We start from the raw sequence: 27,541 nt of genomic DNA on the forward strand, positions 1-27,541 counted from the left end.
ACAGAAACGAAGACCCAACACAGCCAAAAATAAATAAATAAATAAGTAATTTAAAAAAAAAAAATATATATATATATATATATATTAAAAACTTTCCCTGACAACAGAATAGAACAGAGATGAGGAAGCCCAGGGAGATTATTAAAAAAAAAAAAAAAAAAAGTTCATTCTAGAGCTAAATTTTAGGAAAAGCTCTGCTTAGTCCAAGAAACAGATTTCTTAGTCTATGAAACAGATTACGAAACAGTTCATTTTTCTTTCTTTTTCTCTTTACAATCAGGAAGGTTATTATCAGCTGCAAAGGATCTTTCAGAAGTGGTTCTCAGTGTTAAAATTTGGGGCAGCCAACTTGAATGAATTAAACAACTTAAAATAACTCTAAATTATTATACCATCTCAGAGAGCCTAGAATGCATTCACAACTAATGCACTAGCTGCATGGTCTTTTCAGCACTGTAGCTGTTTGAGAACTATTCTTGCCCAGACAGTCATTTCTTGTATACTCACAAGGCAAAGCTCTCTTATGTTCCAGTGAATATTCTTCCTCTAGAGCCAACTTAATGTTGTGCTTTGCCTCTTACATCTAACTTAAAGGAAATTGTACAACATGCTCCACGTCAACATTACATGTGATGAACATAACTGTTTTATAACAAAAATTGAAGTTATATATCTGTGAAAACTTTGCTACGTTATCATCTCAGCACTCCAGTCAAGAACCACTGTCGTGTCTATTTGTTTTCAATTTCCCACATTCCGACTGACATAATTCCATTTTCTTTACTCCTTATGCTTTATTTTATTCACATTTCACTATTTTATTGCAGGTATGGCTGATCTTCTTAAATTCTTTGTGGAATGAAACTAGATGTTCAAAAAAATAAATAAAATACAGAAAGCAACTACTTTCTCTTTGGTGCCTACTCTCTACTGCCCTCTGCAGGTAGAAAGAAAAAATAAGATCCTCACTTAACAGGAAGATTTAAAGTAATTGGTGTTTTTTGAGAGGCTAACCATTACCAACCAGACTCCATCTATTCACAGGAAGGATTTCTCAATTTGCTAAAGTCCCTTCACTGTGGAAAAACTTCTGGGAACCACAGACTATTTTCAAGGGAGCTCCCTATCTCCTACACCCATATACAAACGGACATGAAGTCCTCTCTTATTCTGGGCGAAGGCTAAGGGCCCTCTAGGTCAAAGTTCCTTCAAGCCTGTAAAACTTGAGTCTGGGAGTGAAAGAGAAAAGAGACATAAAGGTGCAGACAATGCAATTTGTCTGTGCTTTGCAGACAAATGTCAACAAATGTAGGAACCCCTACAATGCCTCAATCAGAGATAATGTGAGATTCTGCTTTCTGTTTTTACAAAAAGTGAGAGGCAGCCTGCAAGATAATCAGCAAACAGGCAGCTTCAATTCTGTGCAGAAAGGACCGTTCATTACACATGGATTATTTTCTTCAGTTACACTACTTTGTATGGATAGCAACACTGTCAGTGATGTCATCTTCTGAAACAGAGACCAGGATGTATAGGCATATTGTGCCAACCGAGCCCAAATCAATGACCTGGGTAATGCAGTCAGGGTAACACTATTATTCTTCATCTAAACCCTCCAAGCCCATAGAAAAATAATGCTAATCTGATGCAGGTTCAAGGAATACGTTATGTGGGAAAGAAAATCAAGCCCTTGTTTAATTTTATTTACATTCTAATATGTACTTACAGGAAAGACCACAGAATTCAGTATCATTATGTGCATCAGACTATGTCATTTTATTTTTGAATTAGTAGCGTGTTCAAAAATTTATTAAAATCAAACACTTTCTTGGATAAGAATATTTTTAGCAAGGATATTCCCTAAAAGATTGATCTCCAAATACGTATTCACATAGCCTACCAATACCTTTCCATAACTGCGAGAACAGAATGATTTATAGCATTCCTGATAGAGGAGGCAGCGTTGTTTTATTGTTTGGGGTAAGGAGATTTTTTTTGAAAGATTTATAGCTTTCAGTTCCACCTCCGCTTGTTTTGTGATTCAATTGACTCATTCTATTTACCCATCTTCATAATGGGCATAATATGGACTTACGCAGATTAAAATTTTTTCAACGTCTGTAAACTTTCTGAGCTGAAAAATGTCTCTTTAAAAGGTATGTAGGGAAGAGAACCACTGGGTCTTTTCACTCCCTTAAAAGCATACACTGAGCGCCTTCTACCGAGTTGTATGTAGGTTGGGGTAAGGGTTAGTACCTACAAGTCTCTGAAGGCCGCACATCCGGGCCACCGGAGAGCCATCCAGAGGCCCCGCCCCTCTGGTGGCGTAGCCACGGGCGACCCGCACGTCCCTCCGCCGCGTCGCGCCCCGCCCAATGCTCCCTGAGCGCCGGGGGCGGGCCTGTGCGGCGCGTGGCCGGAACCTGGGGGATATCCGCGCGGGCTTGAGCCATGGCTGAAAGTGGCCGGCTACCTCAGGCCCGGGCCCTCCTGCAGCAGTGCCTGCACGCCAGGCTGCAAGTACGCCCCGCCGAAGGGGACGCCGCGGCCCACTGGGTGGAGGTAATGTCGACCCCGCAGCTCCGGTTATCCTGTGGCGCGCAGGGGCGGTTCTTACCGCGCTGTCTCGGTGATTTTTGCCCCCGCGTCTCCCTCCGAGCCGGTCGCTTGGCGCCTGGCACGTGTTGTGGGCGGGGCGGGACTCACGGCTGGTCCGCCCAACGCTGCCTTCAGTTCCTGCCTGGCGTCGCCTCTCTCCTCAGTCCTGCACCACCGGCCCCGGCCCCTTCTCTCTCGGACTTATTTTCCGAGAGGAAGAGGGTGTCCCCTGCTTGGCACTCCGGGAATTGGGAGCTTCCTCTCACTGTTTGCCTACCTGAGCTCGGTGGACTTTAGGCCTAGTAGCTCAGACTTCTTGCTTCAAAAGAGCAAAAAGCCTTGCCACGCCCCGCGCGATGCTCGGGCTGCTGGTGACTTGTCCTGATCTGGTTCGAGCTTCTAGGTTAGATTTGTTGCAAGCGTTCAAGATCTGTTTTGACTTGTGCTCCGGATCCCGTCGAATTCCCTCTTAGGTTGACTGCAGCTAGGTGTTAGCACAGACGTGAGATTGCCCATGAAGCAGTTCTTTTTTCAAGAAACTTTAAAAAACTTGACTTATTTCCCACTAGGAACAAAAACGACTACTTTTATAATAATGTTGCATTGTTATCAAACACATTTCCTCCAAAGAATTTAAAACATTTACACCAATGTGACATCCTTCTGCTTGAATATTTGCCTTTTTAGAAGAGCCTGCCCATATACAAAATTCCATGCAAAAACAAAATTTTCTTTAAGGCCCCTGACTTATTTTTTGGAGTAAGTTGAAATGAAGGAAAAAAATGTGTAATAATAATAAATAAAACTAGTGGAGGTACTCAGAAACTTTAATGTAGAAGCATTTCATTCATTCATCTGCTGAATTCCGTCCCAAATCTAGCACTCCTTAACACAATCCTAGTTATTATTTTAAATACTACCCATGAACTATATGTGGGTGACTATTCTTAAATCACTATCTGTTACTCCCTGGTAATTTGGAAATACTTATAAGCATAAACAGTCCTATGTTTTTGCCCTCCCTTTTTCTTTCTCAAAAATTCATTTCTTATTTCTTACTTTTGTTATGGTCTGTTAAAAATTTCTCTTCCCTGTTTTGAGATTTTATTATTTTTGCCATACTGTCCAAAGAATTGCCTATTTTTATACTTGCTTCATGGGACTATAAATCCCAAACTATTAATCATTTAGATTTCTTCCATGCTTCTTTATCTTTTTATATTCTTCATGTCACATCTCCTTGTGCAAAATCACGGATAGTTTATTGCAGCCTTCCAAACTATCAGTGTGTTTATTAACTTTAAAAGCTATTTTAAAGCTTTCTCTTCCACTCCCACACATGGCTAAATTAGCATAAAGAGCTGACGAGTAATTAGATAGTGAGAGAGTAAATTCTTTCCTCCTGGGCTTCCCGGTGGCGCAGTGGTTGAGAATCTGCCTGCCAATGCAGGGGACACGGGTTCAAGCCCTGGTCTGGGAAGATCCCACATGCCGCGGAGCAACTAGGCCCATGAGCCACAACTACTGAGCCTGCGTGTCTGGAGCCTGTGCTCCGCAACAAGAGAGGCCCGCACATCGCGATGAAGAGTGGCCCCCGCTTGCCGCAACTAGAGAAAGCCCTTGCACAGAAACAAAGACCCAACACAGCCAAAAATAAAATAATAAATAAATAATAAATTAATTTAAAAAAAAAAATTCTTTCCTCTTTCTCAAGCATCCGCTATTCTATTACTAAAAGTTCTAATTTTTTTAAAAAAACATTTTTAATTGTTTTGAAGATTACTTTTTGATTTGAAGGTTACTTTGCGTGTTCTTGGTTTCATTCATTTAGACCTTTGCTGTCACAGGCTAATGTTTTTCTTCCTGGGAGGTGAACATTTTTAACCTACAGTGAGAATTATGTGTACTATCCTATATATTTGAAATGTTCTATTTATACCAAAAGAAGCTACAAGGAAGGTGATTCTGACTTGAGGAGGGGAATTTGTAGGTCACAACTTAAGAGCTATTGATGGAATAAACTAAAAGAAAATACCTTAATGAAGAGGTAGTGTGGTGAGTAGAAGGAAAGAACTAGTGTTTTTTGTTTGTTTGTTTGTTTGTTTTTGGCCAAGCCATGCTGCATGTGGGATCTTAGTTCCCTGACCAGGGATGTAACCCCTGCAATGGAAGGGTGGAGTCTTAACCACTGGCCCACCAGGGAAGTCCCAACAGGTGTTCATTCCTGCAATTACTTAATTCTGACATTGCATGTGTCCAAATATGAATATGCTTGAGAAATTTTGGCCTGTGTTGAAACAATCCCAGTGTAGAGAGCTGTGACAGTGGTGCAGATATCTGTATTATTCAACCTGCCACCTCCTTACTGATGGGTGTGCCCTGGAGGCACTTGTTTGTTCAAGAGCACAATTACACTTATAAAAGGTTATGTCTTATCCAGGTAAATCAGGTGTGAGTGCAGAGCTGCATTTATATTTATTTAGAAGAGTATTTAGATAACACATAGAGCCTGTAATACACAGTAGAACTTAAATGCAGTCAACAGAGTCCCTATCATGTACAAAACAGTCTGTAAAGTGCTTTGGGAGTTAAGATGTAAAATAAATTGTGTTTCAGTCCTTAAATTTCTTTTTACATAGTCACTTAATATGCACTTGTATCGCTCTTACTATGAACCAGGCACTGTTCTAAGCACTTTACAGATATTAACTCAATCTTTGTAATAGCTGTTGGACTCAGAAGGTTAATCTAATAAAAAATTTAATGATTCACTCTGCAGCAAAATCAAAGTCATTTGTCAAGTGCCTCTTTTCCATATAGTCTCTATCCTACAAGAGCTAATAAAGAACTATCCAAGTCATTATATAAAATACATAAGCTTATATTCCTGATAACAGACAACCTCTTGATGTAGAACTTAATATGAATGCAGTTTCCAAGGTTTAATCACTGTGTATTTAATGTATTAACAAAAATAACAAAAAATAATTGGACAGCAGTTTCTTGGAGTTTATTGAAATAGAATCAGACCCTTATTTTCATTATCTATAAGTAAACGGATTAGGAGGAACAAAGAATGATGATGTCAAAAGACATATCAGTTACAGTGTTGTTTATACATCAGCCATATCTGATATAATGTGAATTCATTTGGTGTTGAATAAATGGGCCCCTGCAAACTAAATATAAGTCTGTCAGCCATACTCAGGAAGAGGCTAGTTCATAGTCCTAATGATTTTGATCAGAAGTACATGTTTGGGGACTTCCCTGGTGACGCAGTGGTTAAGAATTCGCCTGCCAATACAGGGGACACGGGTTTGAGCCCCGGTCCCGGAAGATCCCACATGCCACGGAGCAACTAAGCCCATGCGCCACAACTACTGATCCTGCGCTCTAGACCCTGCAAGCCACAACTATTGAGCTCACGTGCCACAACTGCTGCAGCCCACACGCCTAGAGCCCGTGCTTCACAACAAGAGAAGCCACCGCAATGAGAAGCCCGTGCACCGCAATGAAGAGTAGCTCCCGCTCACTGCAACTAGAGAAAGCCCACGTGCAGCAACAAAGATCCAACGCAACCAAAAATAAATAAATAAATTTAAAAAAAAAGAAGTAAATGTTTGAAGGTATAACTTGGGGTCTTTACTAATCTTGGCTGTATTTTAAACTTAATTTTTGAAAGAAATGATTACTGAGGTGACTGAATATTGAAAAAGATTTTATTTTCTCACATATTTAAGAAATTAAGTCTATTATAAAAAGTTATTCCTCTTCTTTTGCATTTAACCTTTTATCTATAAAAATTGTGAAATTTTATTCATTTACCTCTGTATATAGACGCTTCTTTCTAATCTGAATTTATTGTGGTTTCTCATAGGTCCAGAGAGGATTAGTGATCTATGTGTGCTTTTTCAAGGGAGCTGATAAAGAGCTTCTTCCCAAAATGGGTATGTGTTTGATGTTTCTTTTTTAAGAGTGAGAGTGACTAGCAATAGATAGATGAATCAGAAGGGGCAAAAAGCACAATCTTAAATTGTACTGGTATGTAAGTTATAAATGACTTAACTCTGTGTACTGTTGTTGACTTTAGCTATTTGCCTTTTCCAAAGCTTAATGTAAGCAAGTGTGGTAGAATTCTTTTAAAATATCTGCAGCATTTCAGATCGTCCATAGATTGGTTTAGAAGAGTGTACACACACACACACACACAGACAACACACTGAGATTCAGCCGAGGATACAGAAACTTGTTGGAAGCAGGGTGGCCACATAAGGAGAAATAGATGCTGCATTTCTTAATATAGTTTCCTTATCTCTCAGAGTCCCTAACAGGGGCATAGAGGTGACACTGTATGTACAAGATGTGGTTCCCATCAAATCTGTGCAGATCAGGCTTATATCATTATTATAGAAGACTTTACATTAACCATTTATGCACCTCTTTGTAGGAAACGTGTATAAATATGATTATTAAACCAAGCTCAGTGTCATCACAGCCACACCTCCTCTGCGGGCAGAGAAAGAGTCAGTGTTCAGGCATCTCTGAACAATAATTTACCTGCCTGCAGCTTTCCAGTGTCCTCGATAGTCTTTATCACTGCACATTCCTTGTGATAATTACATAGGTTCCGATATACCAAATCAAATCATATACTATCTCAAGACAGTGTTTGATAGAATAATTATGTACAAAAAAAGAAGCCTGAAATAGTCAAGCTGTCCCTAAGGTTGGGGACAGGTTATATTCTCTTCATTAGTAAAGGCAGTACCCATTAGTTGGATTAATAAATATAAATTATACAGATGGGTAGTTGAAGTAGGCGGAAGTTAACCTAGAAGAGCTTTAAGTAGTGGAACTCAAGCGTAAATAGCCCAGTGAGGAACAGCTTGGACAAAGGGCTAAAGCTTCTAGAGGGGATTTTATGCTGAGACATCAAACATGTTTAACAACTTTGTCAGAGGGTGAAAACTAGACTTGAGAAGGGACTGCAATAGGTGAGGATGGAAAGCCAGTAACTGTAATAGTTTGAAATTTGAATCTGAAGGATAATAGGGAGCTTTAAAGGGTTTAAAGAGAAAATGAAATGAGGTCTCCTGTTACAGAGGGTTATTGCCAGGAATTAATGCTTGGATATTGGACATTCTGTCTGTTTTTGCCTTGAATTAAAGCTTTCTTGACCATGAAAAGTATATAGTAGAAATCTTCAAAAACAGGAAGAGCATTTTTGGCCAAATTGTGGCCAAATAAAAACACAGAGGAAGTCCACCTTAACTCTTCCAGTGGATAGTCTAACACAAAGCTTTTATATATCATGATTCTCAGTAAAGAACTGTGTCTCTAAGAATCACATTCTACTGGTGTGAGTTATAAGCAAAATAAGTCCATCTATTATTGATAGTAATAGCTTGTACTTCCCTCTGTTCCAGGAGGCAAAGTAAGCCAGTGTGATGGGATTCTCTTAAACCTGACCTCATACTTATTACATGGATTCAGATCTTTCCAATCAAATCATGTAGCCCTTGGGAACATAACAGCCAGTTATATCCATAAAGTCTGAAATAGCATGGCTAATGTATAGATGTGCAGAATCTTCCTCAATTCATCTTCGGTATAATTGGACAGAGATCCAGGGCCCTGCCAAAGCTTAACTTCCCATATACGTCATTAGAGATATTTGATCGATAACCTGTCTTAGGATCTTTGAGTTTCCAAGATGCCATTAATTCATTGTCTCATTTTAATTCTACTTACTGACATTTGTGTTTGTATTATATTTACTTCTACATACTTATATTTGTAGACCAACAGCATTAATTGAATTCTCAGTTAGATCCAGTAGAGGGAAGTGTGTGCAAGTATAATAAATTATACTTACCTCTCTGGCCTGTTATTTCAAAACTGCCTCCTTAGTCTGTCACTAGCCTGAGGCCTGGATAGCTGGATAGTGATTTCCATGGAATGAAATGCTCCAGAGAATTATAGTTTTCTTAGAAGCATTCAATAGGACTGCCGGCTATATAGCAAAGTCCTATTTGTAATAGAGAAAATTAGAGGTATTTTATTTATTTATTTATTTTTGGTTGTGTTGGGTCTTCATTGCTACGCACGGGCTTTCTCTAATTGTGGCGAGCGGGAGCTACTCTTCGTTGCGGTGCGCAGGCTTCTCACTGCAGTGGCTTCTCTTGTTGCAGATGTTCTAGGCGTGCGGGCTTCAGTAGTTGCGGCACATGGGCTCAGTAGTTGTGACTCGCGGGCTCTAGAGCGGAGGCTCAGTAGTTGTGGCGCTTAGGCTTAGTTGCTCTGCGGCATGTGGGATCGTCCCAGACCAGGGATTGAACCCATGTCCCTTGCATTGACAGGCAGATTCTCAACCACTGCGCCAGCAGGGAAGTCCCTAGAGGTATCTTAAAATAGGCATTAGTTAAATGAAAACTGATAGTGCTTAATGCAGAGCTTAGGAATTCATTTGGGTGTTCACCTTGGCACGTTTTCACCAGATTAGTTCCTTGATTTGTAGAGTGGGGCCACTGTACTGAATCCTTGCTAATATTTACTACAGGCTCTCTAATAGTTGAAACCATTGACTACCCCACCAGAAAGCATACCTTTTCAAGCCTGATTATTCACACAGGAGTGTGAGGTTTCAATAGTTCTTTTACCGTTTGTGTCCTCTCAGGACTATTCTTTACAAGCAGAAGTTATCTATACCCTTTATAGAGGTAGGAAGACCCTAAGGGTGTTTATATTAGGCATTTCTTTTGCTTATTGTTTTGAAAATGGCTAATGTTGAAATGTAAAGGTTTTCTAAGTTTAGATTTTTTAGCTACACATGGATATTTATGGTTGTTTTGACACTTCTTATTAGCTATGAGTATACTTGCATAAATGCCATAAAAATCATAATACAATATTTTCCTGTATGTATATGAAGATAATGCCAGTAACTCTGTACCTTTGGATTTACTTTCCCAGTTGACAATGAAATTTCTGATGATTCTCACTTTCACCTTTATCCTTCTCGCACTGGTGATGTTTATAAAATGATTAGTCTATGTTAATAATGTCTTCGAGGTTATAAAACTGCAAAATCAGCTAGTTTATAACGGGATTGAACCTGGAACCTTTGTCTCAGCTTAGAACTCTAGGCAACTAAGTTTAAAATAATAAATGCACTAAGGTTTTTATTTAATGTTCTTTGTTATAAAGTAGAATAGGTGTGTGGAGGATCTGTCATGTTTTTTTCCCAGTGGGATTTGTTTTGAAATATAAAAAGGAACAAAAAGGCAAAATCTTTTCATGTATCCCCCAGGGCAACAGTATCTTGAAGTTCCAGTATACAGTTAATTCTTTAGTCCTTTCTGGATGATCTTATTGTTAGGAGATCCTAACTGCCAAGTCAGATTTAAAACATCATGCCATTTTCTGCATGAAATTTTCCTTGTTTTTCATGCTTAGATCATTTAGCTTACTGAAGCAGTTTTTAAAATCTAAGTAGAAACTTTGGGTTAAAAGCATGAGCTGACAAACTGGATTTTAAACATGAGGTTTGCTGACTAGAGGATTGTTGGTTTTCTTCATGTTTGTTTTCTACCTCAAAATGTTCTCCTTTCTTCCCTACCCAGTTAATACACTGTTAAATGTGAAATTAAGTGAAACAGAAAATGGCAAGCATGTCTCTGTATTGGATCTACCTGGCAACATTCTTATCATCCCTCAAGCCACCCTTGGGGGGAGAGTAAAAGGAAGAAGCATGCAGTATCACTCTAACTCTGGAAAAGAAGAGGGGTTAGAACTTTATTCCCAATTTGTGACTCTCTGTAAAAAAGAATTAGCTGCTAACAGCAAGTGTGCCGAAGCTGGGGTTGTGGTGGAACATGGCACTTACGGCAACAGGCAGGTGTTAAAGCTCGACACCAATGGACCATACACACACCTAATTGAGTTTTGAAAAATTAAAAGTTTCTACAGTTGTAATTAGATTCTCTTCCCCTTCTGCTTGAGTACACTAATCTGCAGCAGTTTAGACAAGAAAATCCTGGGTCCCATCCATAACTCTGCAGCCTGCTAATTGGACGACCTTGCCACGTCACCTAAACTCTGGACCTCAGTCACCTTCCATCCTGCTTTCCCCTAAACTCACACTCAAAATTTTGAAAAATGCCTTGTATTCGCTTTATGGTCATTGATAAGAACATGGAAGTGTTCTTAGAGAGCTGTATTTAAGCATTTTGCAATTAAGCATTTTGTGCAATCAAGAAAAATATGTTTCTTATATCCTCAAATGTATGTAATATGTAGTAAAAATCACTATTTGTGTTATGATTATAATTTAGTCAGTTTTATTTTAGTATTTCAGATTTCCATATTTCGAATGAAAGAATATGCAATTTATTATTCCTTCTAATAATATCTATGAAAATGTAATACAGAAATGTTATTGTGCATTTTAATATTATTTTCCAAGGACATCCAAGTGCTTTAAATTATTTTAAGAATCTTTAGTTGATATAGCAATAAGATATGGGGGACTAAAAGTTGTTTTTATTTAATATACTAATGGCTTATTATTCCGTTTCTCAGTTCTTTACCAAAACAATGTGTGTTGCATTTTCTGTCTTTGGTTTTTAAAAGTTACTGTTTCATTAAATTAATGTTCATAAATTTTTTTAGGAAGTTCCTTTCTTGTTGGTTTAGATTGCTATAAAAGGAATAAAAGGAATAAAAAGGAAAGCTTTCTACTGGAATTATTTGAAAACAGGTTGACTTGTTCATTTCCATTTTATCGACTTAATGATTTGGAGCCAGTATCATTTTTTCTATTAGTGTATTTTTGTGTCCTCACCCCACCCCAAAATTCATATGTTGAAGTTCCCCAATGTGATGGTATTTGCAGATGGGGCCTTTGGAAGGTAATCAGGGTTGATAGAGCATGAGAGTGGGGCCCTTATGATGGGATTAGAGTCCTCATAAGAAGAAACACCAGAGAGCTTGCTCACCCTTTCTCTGCCCACCATGTGAGAATGCAGTGAGAAGGGGGCCATTTACAAGCCAGGAAGAGAACCCTTACCAGAAACCATGCTGGCACGCTGATCTTGAACTTCTAGCCTCCAGAGCTATAAGAAAATAAATTTCTGTTGTTTGAGCCACCATAAGTCTATGGTATTTTGTTCTAACAGCCCAAGCTAAGACAGTCATATAAGATAAACATCTAATAAGGTAGACTTTTCAAAGCCAAGAGAGGAAGATATACAAGAAATTGAAAGAATAAATGAATCAATAAAAGGTAGTATTCATTTTTTACAAACTCCTTTGACTTGATTTAATATTTTAAAGAGTGAAAATGAAATAGTGTTTCTAATTATCAAAAAAATGAAAAAATTGACTTGAAGAAACATCTTAAGTAGCTGTTGAAAATTCTTTGTGTCTTATAATTTCTTTAGGTTTATGTTCCTAAGATACTTAAAGTTTCTGTTATCACAAAAAGTCCTGTTTTCTCTATATCCTTCCTGTACTATTCTATTTTGGAACTTAAGGATCAATAACTGACTTGGTAGTGAGCTCATTTGTCCTTAACTTTTGCTTTATTGATTTGCAATACACTTATTGAAATGTAATAAACTATTCATAAACTTTCAAACTCCAATTTTCTCAAAGCTTCTCCAAGGAGGTTTATATGTCTTTCAAAAAGATTATGTGTTACCTATTTTAAATCATTTTGATGTGTGTGGGTGAAATGCTGACTCACAGCCCTAGATTGCTATTTTATAGTTCAGGCAATTCTCCTTAAGAAGAAATTTGCTTTGAGGTACTTGTGGAGAATAGCAATTTCAACATGAAGAGTTATTAAACAGAAGATGACAGGCAAGTTTGTTTCATTTCCAAGGAGGCTAGAACGAGGGAAAAGGCAAGAGAAATAGTAGATATGAAAATAACTACACCTTGGCTTTCTGTAGCTCTCCTGGCCCAAGGTGCTCAAAGAACCTTCAACAGATACCTAATTTTATCTTCACAGTATATAATGACAATAATGCTGTGGAAAGTAAGAAAATGCTTAAATAATTTTCCCAAGATCACACATTAGGGAGCAATAATTTCTATCCCCCTGACTTTTCTTGTAGTGAGAGTTAAAATTGATCTTCATAAAGGCTTAGCATCTCCCAGTGTGGATCACTTGAGAAAGAACAGCCAATAAATGGTTTTATGTACTAAATTAGGTGGCGGTAGGGTTACACCTCATTTTGGTGCCTTCTGCCTCTGTTTTTCAAAGATTCTAGAATGTTTAAATTAGAGTATCATTTCTTTCTTTTAATTGAAGTATAGTTGATTTACAATGTTGTGTTAGTTTCAGGTGTACAGCAAAGTGATTCAGTATATATATATGTATACTTTTTCAGATTCTTTTCCCTTTATAGGTTATTACAAAATATTGAGTATAGTTTCCTGTGCTATACAGTAGGACCTTGTTTGTGTATTTTATATATAGTAGTGTGTATCTATTAATCCCAAATTCCTAATTTGTCCCTCCCTCCCCTTTCCCCTTTGGTAACCATAAATTTGTTTTCTATGTCTGTGAGTCTGTTTCTGTTTTGTAAATAAGTTAATTTGTATCATTTTTTTAGATAACATAAATGATATATGATATTTGTCTTTCTCTGTCTGAATTACTGCACTTAGAATATCATTCCTAAATGCTATTTTATCTGTCCATTTGGCAAACTTCATGGATTCAATTATATAAAATACTGTGTATAAGACATGGACTACCAATGAGTATGAATTTATCTTGAATATACTCATACTAGGTAAATCAAACACTTTTACATTTCTTCATTTGTTCAAGTCAAAAGAAGGCATTGACATTTATTAATAATATCTGTATTAATGATTTATTGACTCCATAATGAAAGACCTAAGCTTATCAGATATAAGGATCAAATACTATAGAATCCTATGCCACTTGTTTTGGAGGATAACTCACATTGGTGTTAGAATGATGACATGTCAAACTTTTATTATCTATGATTAACATTGCAGAGGACCTGATTTGTTACATTATAGTTATTTCTTAAAAACTCACATAATAGTGAAACTAGTATTTCTAGAAGTGCTTTATCTATTAATTTATTGAAGTAAGACTACTTTCTGAAAGGGAAGAACTATTAGAAAACTAACATTTTCATTCTGAAGCCACACTTTGATGATGACTTTAAATGTCTGTTTATTTTGATAGTCTAATTATTCTCCCTTCCTCCTATTTCTCCTACCTCTAATCCTTTTTTGCAGACCATCTCCAAGGTAATGTTTCTAGAAAATTCCTTTCTGTATGATATTCCACTGTTTAGAAACTTTTATAACTATTTTTTATCTACAGGACAAAGTCTAAACTTCTGAGGTTGGCATGAAGGTTCTCCTTACTCGTTAGGAGTGAATGAAATGAAGGGAGAAATGTAGAGGACCAAAGTCAGAATCCTGAGAAAACATAAAGAAGAGGCAACATATGAGAGGCCAGAGGATAGTATAGAGATCAAAGAGCCAGAGAGAACCAGAAAATGTATTGTTAACAAGATAGTTTTCAAGGTGTAAACAGTCAGTGCCAAATACTGAAGAAAAATGGGACAACACAAAGACTGAGGAGAGACCTCTGGGCCTAGCAGTTAGGTGTTTTCAAGCGTATGGAAAATTGGCATAAAATTTGCAAGAGTTACTACAATTAGGAAAAGATTCTTAATCTTTTGTCTTCAGGTAGAGTGTCTCAAAGTATGCCACTGGACCACCTGTACGGGAATCATCTGGGGAGACTAACTTTTTACCAAATGCAATTTTCTGGGACCATCCCAAATTTATTGAATTAGAATCTCAGGAGTTAAAATCTATCTAGTCACCTATCTCCCCCAGGTGATTCTTGTATATACTGGAATCTCAGAACCACTGTTATTCGAATGAAGCCCAGACTTCTAAAGCTGATATTACAGTTTCATAATCTGGCTACAGCTTGATTTTCTAACCCTTTCTCCCTCTACGCCCCAATAGAAATTCTCCAAGATAGCTCTTTTTATACCCTTCTTAGATCATGCTCACGCTTCTTCAGAAGACAAGCAGAGTTGTCTTCTGCTCTCCTCTAAATCCATCATTCAATATCTAGCTCAAGTCAATCTCTTTTGACCCCACAGTAATTTCTCCTGCCTCCACCTCCCTGGGCACTGTGGTTGTCCCACTCTTGACACTTGTAATGTGTCTTATGAGATTGAGTACTTCACCTTTTTTTTTAATGCTTATATGTCCTAACTACAAGAATATAAACAATATTGGGCAGAGACAATATGACAGTGAGCACACATAGTATAATATAATTTTTCTTTAAATCTCCACAGTACTTCCATAGCACCGTGTTGTCCATGCTCAATAATTCACAGTAAATGTTACCTGAATTAACATGGAGATTCATCAGTGGCTGGAATACTCTTGATTTTGGTTCGGTTTTACCAGTATTTCACAAATAGATTTCTTTGTCATTAAGGAATAAAGAGGTTGGAATGTGCAGGAAGCAAGTTTAATACTACTACCCCTTTCTTGAATACAATAGATAACACCAGAAAAGTTAAAAGACAAACTAAAACACATTTTTGAGATTCAACACAAATGTGGGCATTGCTATTTCTACTTTGTTAGTTTATTACATCAGTGTGTTAAAGAGAAAAGCCACAGGCCCAAAATGGTGTCACTTGTGCTAAAGCCCATGATACCAAACCTAGATGTAAGATCTAACCTAATTGCAGTTTCAACCTTCACCAGAAATGTAGTGTTTTTTTTTTTAACTGAAGTATAGTTGACTTACAATGTTGTGAAATTGTAGCACAATTGTAGCAATTAATTTCTGCTGTACAGCAAAGTGATTCAGTTATATATATTTATATTTTTTTCCATTACGGTTTATCATAGGATATTGAGTATAATTCTCTGTGCTATACAGTAGGACCTTGTTGTTTATCCATTCTGTATATAATAGCTTACATCTACTAATCCCGACCTCCTACTCCATCCCTCCCCCAACCCCCTCCCCCTTGGCAACTACAAGACTGTTCTCTATGTCCATGAGTCTGTTCTTGTTTCATAGATAGGTTCATTTGTGTCATATTTTAGATTCCACATATAAGTGATGTCATATGGTATTTCTCTTTCTCTTTCTGACTTACTTCACTTAGTATAATAATCTCTAGTTGCATCCATGTTCCTGTAAATGGTATTATTTCATTCTTTTTTAATGGCTGAGTAGTATTCCATTGTATAAATGTACCACATCTTCTTTATCCATTCATCTGTCAATGGACATTTAGGTTTTTTCCATGTCTTGGCTATTGTGAATAGTGCTGCTATGAACATAGGGGTGCGTGTATCTTTTTGGATTAGAGTTTTGTCTGGATATATGCCCAGGAGTGGAATTGCTGAATCATTTGGTAATTCTATTTTTAGTTTTCTGAGTAACCTCCTTACTGTTTTCCATAGTGGCTATACCAACTTACATTCCTACCAACAGTGTAGGAGGGTCCCCTCAGAAATGTAATCTTAACCAGTCTGGAATTATTTGGTCAGCACCAATTAGGTAATCTGCCATCTGGGCTCTCTCCAGCCTCCAGAAGAAGAAGCCATCTATATAATAAAACCCTTGCCTTTCCCTTCATCCTTTCCCCCCGAAAGATGTTCTGGCCTAAAAATAGTCCTTTCTTTTCTTTTGCTAATAGCTACTTTGCTCCACCCTTCTTCCTGTAAAATCCTTCCATTTTGTACAACCCCTCACAGCGCCTGAAAAGTTGCTAGATGGGATGCTGCCTGATTCATGAATTTCCTAATAGAGTCAATTATATCTTCAATTTACTCAGTTGGATTTTGTTCATTTTAACAAGGGTGATCACTTTACATTTTCTTAAGGCTTACTCTATATTATCTTTCTAATATAGTATAACTGTATTTATGTACCTAAGAAAGATTACAAGAAGCAAGCCATTCTTAAAACACAGAAGGAAAAAAAACAAATTTCATTTAAGAAAACCTGTATTTGAGTCCTTTTTAAAATAAACTTTTTGTGAATCAAATATAAAAGTCTTTATTTTATTCATAAATATTAATTTTGATACATGCTTTAAGACCCTTCTATATTTAATTACAAAATAAAGCAGTTCTGTGGAATGCATCACAAATAGCCAACTTCATGATAAATATTATCCTACTTCTTTTTACTGGACTTTTCCATATGAATGAATTTTTTGCACTGTGTTAGCTAGCATTTTTCTCTTAAGAAGCTTAATAAAATTTGACCTATTACATCAGCTTTTTTTCTGAATGTGAAAAGAGAAATTTATGTAGAGAATGCACCACACCCTATGTAAACAGTACCTGAGAACCATTAGCTAATACTATTATAAACAGTTGGGGTTGGGAAAGTAATTGTGGACATTTTTTTTTTGAGGGGGAGATATGGAGTCTTTTTAAGGCACGTCTGACTAGACTAGCAAAAATGCCATCCTTGACTCCAACTTTGAGATATTATTTACATAGCTTTATACTAACATAGATAAACTAAGACACACTTTCTACTCCAGGCATTCTTTTAATTTACTTTGCAGCCCCAAGGTAAGTTTCTTTAATGAGTAGATATGATCATCACAGTTTCATTTTCTCAGTGCCCGAATTATTTTATATCCTGATTACATTCAGGTAGTCTTCATGGCTTTGATTTCTTTTCATCATATGCATACTTGCCTTTTTTAAGCCAGGTGTTGAAAATGTTCTAACATTTTCTTAATACTGCATCGTGGATAGTTGCTCTCCACTTGAAAGTTATAATCCTCAGAATCTGCAGGTCAGCAGTGGAGCTGGGAGCTGTGTGAAATACAAATTGTTCAAGATATGACCCTTAACCCCAAGGAATTTCCATCTAGTAGGGGACATGATAGACACAGAAATGAACTAGGTACTGTGTGATCAGTGTTATCTGGACAATGCTATCTCTGAGCTATAGAATAGCAGCAGAGGGAGAAGATGCTTCTGGCTAGAGTGGTGAATCCCTGTGTTAAAACAGGCATGGCAACTTGAGCCATCCCTTGTAGAATGGGTAGCACGTCTATAGGCATGAGGTGTGGGGGAGGGCACTTCAAACTCTGTCTGGACTGATAGATAATAAGGTGCCATTGAAGGCTTTTAGAGAGAATAATGACATAATGAAGACCGTTTTTAAGAGGAGAGACCTGACAGTGGTACATAAGGATTACAGAGAGAAGGAAATTTTGTGATAGGAAGACAGATTTTTGTTTTTATTTTTATTTTTTTGAGTAGTGCAGACATAAAGGGATTTGGTCTCACTTATAGTAGTGGCTGTGAACATGGAAATAAACGTAATTGGAGATGTTGAAAGGTGTTTTGAAGAAAAATACACTTCAGGACAGCTGATTAGCTGTGGTGGAGCTAAAGGGAGGAATCAAAAATCACTCTAAGATTTCATGTATGGGTTACTGAGGAAGATGAATTCAGATTTTAATACATTGAGTTTGAGGCACATAAAGTAGAAATGTCTACCAGATTTGTTACTCGGGGCAGAGAGAGTATAGATTTGTGAGTCTTATTTATAACAGTGATAGTTGAAACCCTAGAAATAGATGAGATTTAATCATCCAATATTACTGAGAGCCTACTCAGGTAATTATAAGAGGCACACTAAAAATGAAAAGGCAGTTTCCTCAGGAGATTACAAAATAACTGGTGTGTTAAGATAGTTAACTGGAACACAGAGAAACTAGAGGTGCCAAAAGAGAGGTAAAAACAGTACCGTGGAAATTTGGAGACACAAGAGATTTCATCTAGTTAGGGGAGCACTGGCATTTCAGTATAATTTTGAAGATGAGATCTATGAGAGGTGATGTAGAGAACAACAAAGGATTTGAGGTCCAACCAAATTTATAGTAACAGAAGGAAGAGGAAAATTGACAAAGGAAAGAAAGGTCAGACAGATAGGTGGGTGGAAAAAGTGGGAGAAGTGGAAACATCAGTGTCTTGGAGTTAAGGTTTCAAGAATTGGGGAAGTGGGTCCAAACATATAGAGAAGTTGAAATTATTGCATAGTTAACACCCACATATCCACCACCTAGATTCTACAATAGGCATCTTGCTATATTTGCTTTACTACCTATCTATCCATCTGTCCATTCCAAGAAGAGGTTATTTTGTTTGCCAAAGGTTTTTAATTTATTCCTCTTCTTTTCTCCCCTTTTGCCTCTGCTGGTTAGCTTCTCCTCTCAGAGGCCCAGGTTTTTGTTTTTGTTTTTTTAAATTTATTTATTTATTTATTTTTGGCTGCGCTGGGTGTTCGTTCCTCCATGCAGGCTTTCTCTGGTTGTGGCGAGCAGGGCCTACTCTTCGTTGTGGTGCGCAGGCTTCTCATTGTGGTGGCTTCTCTTGTTGTGGAGCACGGGCTTCAGTAGTTGTGGCTTGCGGGCTCTAGAGCACAGGCTCAGTAGCTGTGGCTCATGGGCTTAGTTGCTCCGCAGCATGTGGGATCTTCCCGGACCAGGGCTTGAACCCGTGTCCCCTGCATTGGCAGGTGGATTCTTAGCCACTGTGCCACCAGGGAAGTCCGAGGCCAAGGTTGTGTATGAGCCTGCTGCATTTCACTGATATGCCCAGATTTACTATACTTACATTATAGGAAAGCCTCTCTACTCTGTGTGCCTTTGTCTTTAAAGGTCCCAAATGGTGACCCATGGGAGAAATAACTTTTCCACCTTTCCAGTTAGGTTAGTTAACTATCCCTGGAAGTCTGCACCTGAGACTAGAAAAGAGCCTATTTCTAAATGACCCATGATTTGCTGAACTTTCTAGTAGTTTACCAAAGTATGGTCTGAGAATCACCCTAATCAGAATTACTAGGAAAACTTGTTAAAAATGCAAATTCCTGTGTCTCACCTTGGACTTACTGAATCAGAATTTCTGAGAAAAGGCCTGGAAACTACATTTTAAGTCACTTTTCCCCACCTGTGACTCTTATACAGACTAGCATCTGAGAACTAATTGTATAATCTTTGTGGTGATATCTCTGAACTAAGAGTCAAGAGGCTTCTGTTGAAGTCTTGGCTTTCCCATGGACTGTGTGTGTTACACTAGCCTAGGGTAACTCAATCCCATCATGACTCATCATAAGGGAGGGAATTGCACTTGACAAATTCTGAAATTCCGCTCAGCTCTACCATTTTGTGGAACTCTGAAAACTGAATCTTGTAAATCAGGAGTTGGTTAAACTTTAATCCAATGAACTGAAAAAAAAAAGAAGTTTCAGTTTGTGTTCATTTGAGCTATAGTTGTTTCTTTTCATTCAAGTAGTATGTGTGTTACTCATCAAAATAACTAAATTCTTCTTGCATCTCATGAGTTTTCATTTGGTTTTTAAAAGCTGGACCATAAAATGGGCTTCAGGCATTTCACTCAGCCCTTTGCCATTTCATAGTTCTGTGTTTCCGTGGTGATTCCAGTGTTCATAGCCATTACCACTCTGCATTCCTTTTACATTGTTGGTAATATCCTTTTCTTCTTCTTCTCCTCCCTATAAAAAAAGTGACTTATTTTCTCAGGGTTCTGAGTCAGCAGAAGTTACTGCAAGTTTTAAAGCTATATTTACCAGTGAAAGAGAAAAGTGTCTGATTGTCTTAAGCAATGATTAAATTTTGTGCCCTCAGTCACCTTGGTGTTGGGTAGCGTTTTTTGTGGGGTTTTTTTTTTTCCATTATAAATCTGGGCCTAATTTTAATTTCAAGAAGATTTCAGAATACTATTTTAAATGTTACTCAGTGTTCTTGCTGTTATCTCATAAGTGATAATGATGAGTGTCCGTATGCTCCAAAATGATTTTTTTTTAATCTTTTCCTTTTCGGTGGTGTTGTAAATTTGCTATGTGCTAAACTTTTCCAAACATTTTGTTGATAGATAGATTCTTATTTACTGAGGTCATAAGATCAGAATAAAGTTTATCTAGTACGTAGCTCACATATTTGTGTTTATCCTAAAATATGTGTAGGAGTAGAGTAATGACATAATTCCTGTATTCTCTCCTCTCTTTTTCCTTGATATTTTCATTTAGAAATAGGGAAAAGAAATTATACAAGTATTTCAATAGTGGGCCACTGCTACTCTCAGTTTGATTTATATTTGAGATTATTTAATTAACCAGGTACTTATGACCCAGTATGTGCAAAGCAGTAGTAAGCATTATAAGAAGCAGATAAGTACATTGCAAGGTGCCTACCATTAAGCTTACAATAGTAATTCATCCTGAATTACACAATAATCAGTAGGAAAAATATTGGACTTTAGCCCTCCTAGAATTTCTTTGTTAGACACACTCAGAATTCAAAAGGCATAGTCTTTTTTTTTTTAATTAATTTATTTATTTATTTTTGGCTGCTTTTGGGTCTTCATTGCTGCACGCGGGCTTTCTCTAGTGCGGTGAGCGGGGGCTACTCTTCATTGTGGTGCACGATCTTCTCATTCTGGTGGCTTCTCTTGTTGCAGAGCACAGGTTCTAGGCACTTGGGCTTCAGTAGTTGTGGCACGCGGGCTCTAGAGCTCAGACTCAGTAGTTGTGGTGCACGGGCTTAGTTGCTCTGCAGCATGTAGGATCTTCCCGGACCAGGGCTTGAACCCGTGTCCCCTGCATTGGCAGGCGGATTCTTAACCACTGCACCACCAGGGAAACCCCCAAAAGGCATAGTCTTCTAAATAAGAATCTATTTAGAAGCATTTGTATACCCAGTACTGGGATACATAGTGGATAAAAAGATAAACATGTTTCCCTCCTTTGTAGGTTCATATCTTTATATATTTCAGGAGACAGAGCGATTGGGGCATCCAGTGTAGATTTGGAAGTTAGCTACACATACATGGTAATTAAAGTCACCAAGGTTAATAGTTGTGGTTCCTCAAAAATTAAAAATACTACTACCATATGATCTAGCAATCCCGCTTCTAGGTATATATCCAAAAGAACTGAAAGCAGGGTCTCCCAGAGAGATTTGCACACCCTTGTTCATAACAGCATTATTCACAGTAGCCAGAGGTGGAAGCAGCCTAAACATCCATTGAAGGATGAATGAATAAACAAAATGTGGTATACACACACAGTGAAATATTATTCAGCCTTAAAAAGAAAGGAAATTCTTGGACTTCCCTGGTGGCACAGTGGTTAGGAATCCACCTGCCGATGCAGGGGACACAGGTTCGAGCCCTGGTACAGGAAGATCCCACATGCCACAGAGCAACCAAGCCCGTGCGCCACAACTCCTGAGCCTGCGCTCTAGAGCCCGTGAGCCACAACTACTGAAGCCCACGTGCCTAGAGCCCGTGCTCCGCAGCAAGAGTAGTCACTGCAATGAGAAGCCCGTGTACCACAGCGAAGAGTAGCCCCCGCTCACCACAACTAGAGAGAGCCCGCTTGCAGCAACAAAGAGCTAACGCAGCCAAAACTAAAAATAAATAAAAGAAATTTATTTTAAAAAAAAGAAAGGAAATTCTATTACATGCTGCAAAATGGATAAACCTTGAGGACATTATGCTAAGTGAAACAAGCCAGGCACGAAAAGAAAACTTCTGTATTATTCCACTTACATGAGGTATATAAAATAGTCAGAGTCATAGAAACAGAAAGTAGGATGGTGGGTGCCAGGGGCTGGGGGCAGGGTAAGTTGTTGTTGCATAAGGAGAGTTGTTGTTTAATGGCATAGAGTTTCAGTCGTGCAAAATGAAAAAGTTCTAGAGATACAACAATGTATGTAGAGATACAGCAATGTGAGTATACTTAAACTATTGAACTATACGCTTTTTAAAAAGTCACCAAAGTGGATGCCGTCGTCTAAGAGAGTGTGTAGAAAAGACGTCAAGACAGAAACAGTAAGAAGCTAATTATTTAAGAAACAGGCAGATTAAGAGATGCCATCAAGAGGCTAGCTAACAAAGAGTGGGACGAGAAGAAGCAGAAAAAGTCTAAGAGAATGCTGACATGAAATCCAAGAGAAGGAAGAATTTCTATTTAAGTAGGTCATGGTGAACAATAGCCAATTGAGTAGAGAAGTCAAATAAGATAGAACTTTTGATAAGCCATTTGGATTGACAATTAGGAGGTCACTATGAACAGGTTCCCTGGAATTATGTAAGCCAAATGTCTTGAGGATTGAATGGGACTAAGAAAATATAGTAAATGTAGATGACTCTTTCAGGAAGTTGAGTATGAAGGAAATTGAAGAGTTGTAGTTCTGTGGGAAGGCAGTATTAAGGTTTTTTTTTTTAAGATGCAAAAAATCTGAGCATGTTTTTAGAGGAAGAGGAAGTAGAGAGAGAAATTGAAGAAAGAAGCAGAGAGGTTTATGGAGCAAAATTATGGAACAAAAAATATCATACAGAAAGCATAGACGGAGGAGTGCTTTTGGAAAACTGGAAAACTTTGGGTATCTCTGAGATAAGAGGAAAAGACTGCTGAGTATGGGATGAGAAGGAGAGCTCTAGTGGAATTCAGACATCATGACCTCTACTTTAGCTGTAAAACATAAGATGCGATCATCTGGGAGAGAGGAAGATGGCTTGGCGTAGTGGCTGGAGGACAGTAGTGAATGTCTGACGTAGCCACTTTAGGAAATGGGTAAGTGAGCCAACTAGCTGAGGCTAGAAATCATAAATAATGCAACAAATTAGAAAGCACAGTTACACAATTTTCTTGGCAGTCCAAGAGCAGATCGGAAAAAGCAGATGGTTGGGTTGATTCACATTCAGGCATTAGCAGAGGAGATGCAGTGTGTTAAGGTCATGGAGTGGAAGGAACTGGGAATGTTAGTAAGAAAATGGTTGAAACAACTGACCTCATAAACCAAACTGGATAAGGAAAGGGAAAAAAAGAGTAAAATCAACTAGGAGTTTACAGACTAGATGAGGGAAGAGGTCGAGAAGACTAGTGCTTTTCAGAAGTTAGAAGGAGAATTTCTAAGAGAGAGTAGAGGATGTGGAAAGATTAGAGACTGGTCGTAGTATGAGATCTCTGAGCTATTATGAGTGACAACAAAATCTAGAATGAGGCCATGGGAACGTGTAGCTGCAGTGGAGGATGTAAGGAATTTAAAAGCTAGTACCCCATTTGGACAAGAAAGGTAACCCAGAATGGTATGACTCAGAACAGCAGGAAATACCCATGACCCTGAGCCCAAATTTTTTAATCACTGTGGAAGTGTGATATGAAGGTCAGCAAAAGGCAGAGATGTGGATGGGGAAAGAGTGATGTATCAAGGGGATGTCAGAAGAGGAACAAAGAAGAACTATATTCTGAAAACCACGAGAGAGCCAGAGGAATGTCAGCTCCATTTCCTGGTCTTGAAATAGGAATAATCTTCCCTTAAAGGGACCTTCATGGTCAGGAGGAAGTCGGGTTTCCATCATAGCAAAAAGATCAAAAGACTGTTAGGGAAAGGTTAACAATATAGGAAAGTTTATTAGCAACAGGATGGTATTTTATTTATTTATTTATTTTTCAGGATGGTATTTTAGACGATAAAGTGGGATTAGTAGGAGAAAGAGCAAGCTGAGTTGTGTAGGAAAGAGAGAGCAGAGCAAAGAAAAAGTGATTAGAGACTTATATGAGGGAGACAGGACACAGAAATACTGAAGATTGCAGGGAGGTGAGAGAAGAAATGTGAATGGAATTATAATGTTAATTTTTGGCTGACTATTGTTTGTCGGAGATGAAGCAAAAGAAGTTGAGAGAGAGAGAGAAGGGATGTTAATACAACCAAAACACTAAGTATGCCTATATATTGTTTAGAAGAGATAAAGTAAAAGATGGTGACTTAAAGGAAATGAAAACACTAAATTTTGGCTTCATATTGTTTAGGAGAGATGAAGAGAAATGGAGATTATATGGAAGTAATATCTAATATTAGTGCAGGCTCTGCTTTAAGTTTTAGATTTCAGGTTTAAACATTTTGTTCTGAGGAAAAGCATCTAGGCACCTTCTCCCACCCCGACTTTCTCCACCTATTTATCTTTCAGGACTGGAAATACATTGAGTGCCTGATCTACAATGACCATAATTCAGTTCCACTTCCCCCCATTGGTCCAGCTTTCTTACTTGTTTGCTTATTGTTTGTTTATTTATTGATATATAATTCACATGCCATAAAATTTACCACTTTAAAGTGTCTAATTGAATGGTTTTTAGTATATTCACATGGCGGTGCAATATTGTTGTATTGTACAATATTGCAATAAGGTTGTACATCACCATTATCTAATTCCAGAACATTTTCCTCACTCTAAAAAGAAGTTTTATACTCATTAAAGTCACTCCCCATTTCCACTTTACCCCCAGATTCTATAAACCACTAATTGACCTTTGATCTCTATGGATTTGCCTATTCTGGACAGTACATGTAAATGGAATCATGCAATATTTGGCCTTTTGCGTACACCTTCTTTCATTCAGCATAATGTTTTCAAGGTTCATCCCTTGTCGTTTGTAGCATGTATCAAAACTTCATTCCTTTTTATGACTAAATAATATTCCATTGCATAGATATACCACATTTTTGTTTATACATTTATCTAATTGGTAGACATTTGCATTGTTTCCTTTTTTGGCTTTTATGAATTATGAATAATGCTGCTGTAAACATTCAAGTACAATTTTTTTGTGTGGATGTGTGTTTTCAATTGTCTTGAATATATACCTAGGAGTGGAATTGCTGGATCATATGGTGACTCTATGTTTAACTTTTTGAAAAACTGCCAAACTGTTTTCCAAAGCAGCTGCATCATTTTACGTTCCTACTGGTAGTGTATGGGGGTTCCAATTCTTCCACTTTATCACCAACACCTGTTATTTTCCATTTTTTTTAAATTTTAGCCGTCCTAGTGCCTGTGAAGTGGTATGTCATAGTTTTGATTTGCATTTCCCTAATGACCAATGTTGAACATATTTTCATGTGCTCATTCTCCTTTAGTGTATCTTCTTTGGAGAGATGTCCATTCAAATTATTTGCCCATTTTTTGATTGGGTTATTTGTCTTTTTATTGTTAATTATAAAAGTTCTTTATATGTTCTAGATACCTGACCCTTATCAGTAAATGATTGCAAATATTTCCTCCCATTTTATGAGCCGTCTTTTTATTTTCTTGGTAATGTCCTTTGAATAACAAAAGGTTTAAATTTTGATGAAGTCCAATCTATTTATTTCTTTGGTTGCTTGTGCTTTAGGTGTCGTATCTAAGAACCTGGCATATTCATAAATAGCTCCCCTTTGACTCTCAAAAGTGTCCCAGTAGACAATAAATTATATGGACACCCTACTAATAACAGTCTCAGGGATAGTTAATTAGAAGCCCCTGGGCAGGTGGATGAGTAAATACTCACTTATTTTACCCTTACTTCACCATAGCCAGTGTTATCATTTGGCTTCTCTAAAGAAGATCTGCCAGCAGTTGTAGTTGCCATTTTGCATAGTTATTCATCAAATTTACATTGAGCAACTACTATGTATCAAGTACCTTTCCAAAGGGGGAAAATTACACCTGGAAATCGCAAAAAGAAATCTTTAAAAAATGCTTTCTTTTTTTGGGGGGTGGTAAAAGTAATATACACAATTAAAGATAATGAAAAGATTCAAAGGCCTGTATGCTCATTGCTCAAATATCATTATTTCATTTTTATTTATTCCCTTATAATCTTTTTTTATAAAACACCGGTATTTTAGCATTGTTCAGTTATAAAGGGATTTTATATTTGGCTTTTTAAAAACAATATTTTATCATAATACTTAAGAAAAAGTTTTTTGTTTTTTAAATTTTGATCTCAGGGAGTATAAGGGAGAGGAAGCAGACAAAAGGAGAAAAGGTGTAAGTCAATAAAATATTATTAAGATGAGCAAGTATGGTCTATAAATGGATTTGTGCTCTGGTCTGTGAACGCCTGTAAGTTAACAAATTGAGTTCGAGAGTATGTAATTCTATTCCATATTATTAACATTTTTCTTTTTCTTTCTGATCTATGACTCTGGCTCCACTGATTATCTTAACTATATTATATGGTTAATTTAATTTCTAGCTATTGTTCATAGTGGTCAGTTAAATATTTGCATCTAGACAAGGTTCTCTATTCTAAGTTTATAGCTAAACAAGAAGTTGCCATATAAACTAATTTTTATTAGAATTTCCTTCAAGAATAATGTGTCCAAAGAAGTTATAATAGATCTGTCTTCATAAACACAGTAACTGATAAGAATTTCCATAAGTATTTTTTATAATATTGTATATAGTTTTTCCTCACGTATGATAATTCAGCAAGAATACTATTTATCAACCAGTTAGAGTTCTGCCCTTTTACTGGGTAAATTCAATATCTTGAGCTAGACAAATAATCTTATTATGAATTTTACAACAAATTATTTGAATCCTCACATTATCTTGTGTGGTTATTATTCAAAGGCGTTTAATTTTTAAGTGGACGATCATCCGTCATAAGTTTTTACATTCAAATGTCTGCAACTGGTGAATAAGGTTTTGGTGGGATGTCTTATATGCTACTTATAAAGGATGAAACATTCCTAAATTAAAGCACTAAATTATTCTCTTAAATTGCCTGTCTACAGGTAAACAGTATACTTGCCTAAAGAGCTTGCAGCTGAAATTAAGAGTTTGTGTAATATGCTTCTTCAGTCCTAGCTCTGGCTTGACCTATCCCATTCCTTAGGTTTTGGCTCATGTTTAGAACTGAGCCACTGATGTCATTGAATTTTGCTCCTTCACCTTGATAAACTCCATGATTAATTTGGCTTATGATGGTGTTTCCTGTGGTTCCCATCAGGAACTTCCTGGCAGGGAAAAATTGCCAAGCTGACCAAGGAGTCTTCTCATTCCTCTCAGCACCACT

General features: G+C 37.4%; 2 protein-coding genes across 4 annotated transcripts in view; one reads left to right on the forward strand and one right to left on the reverse strand.

The window, feature by feature from the left end:
- The window catches only part of NUBPL (NUBP iron-sulfur cluster assembly factor, mitochondrial), a 329,428-nt gene extending 325,437 nt beyond the window's left edge, over positions 1-3,991 (reverse strand). For 2 of the 3 annotated variants that reach the window (XM_082452223.1, XM_082452220.1), the window contains exon 1: positions 2,618-3,991. The gene's annotated coding sequence lies outside the window, so the exon portion shown is untranslated. The remainder of the gene's footprint in view (positions 1-2,617) is intronic. The other variant, XM_082452222.1, reaches the window with a different exon arrangement.
- Positions 51-27,468, forward strand: DTD2 (D-aminoacyl-tRNA deacylase 2). The gene is made up of 3 exons (XM_082452298.1): positions 51-2,562; positions 6,476-6,545; positions 10,221-27,468. The coding sequence occupies exons 1-3, from the start codon at positions 2,452-2,454 to the stop codon at positions 10,544-10,546; spliced, it is 507 nt and encodes a 168-aa protein (XP_082308424.1). The 5' UTR covers positions 51-2,451; the 3' UTR covers positions 10,547-27,468.
- Positions 27,469-27,541: the final 73 nt, after the last annotated feature.

This window comes from Balaenoptera physalus (assembly GCF_965194825.1).
Source record: "Balaenoptera physalus genome assembly, chromosome: 2".
NCBI classification, from domain to species: Eukaryota; Metazoa; Chordata; class Mammalia; order Artiodactyla; family Balaenopteridae; genus Balaenoptera; species Balaenoptera physalus.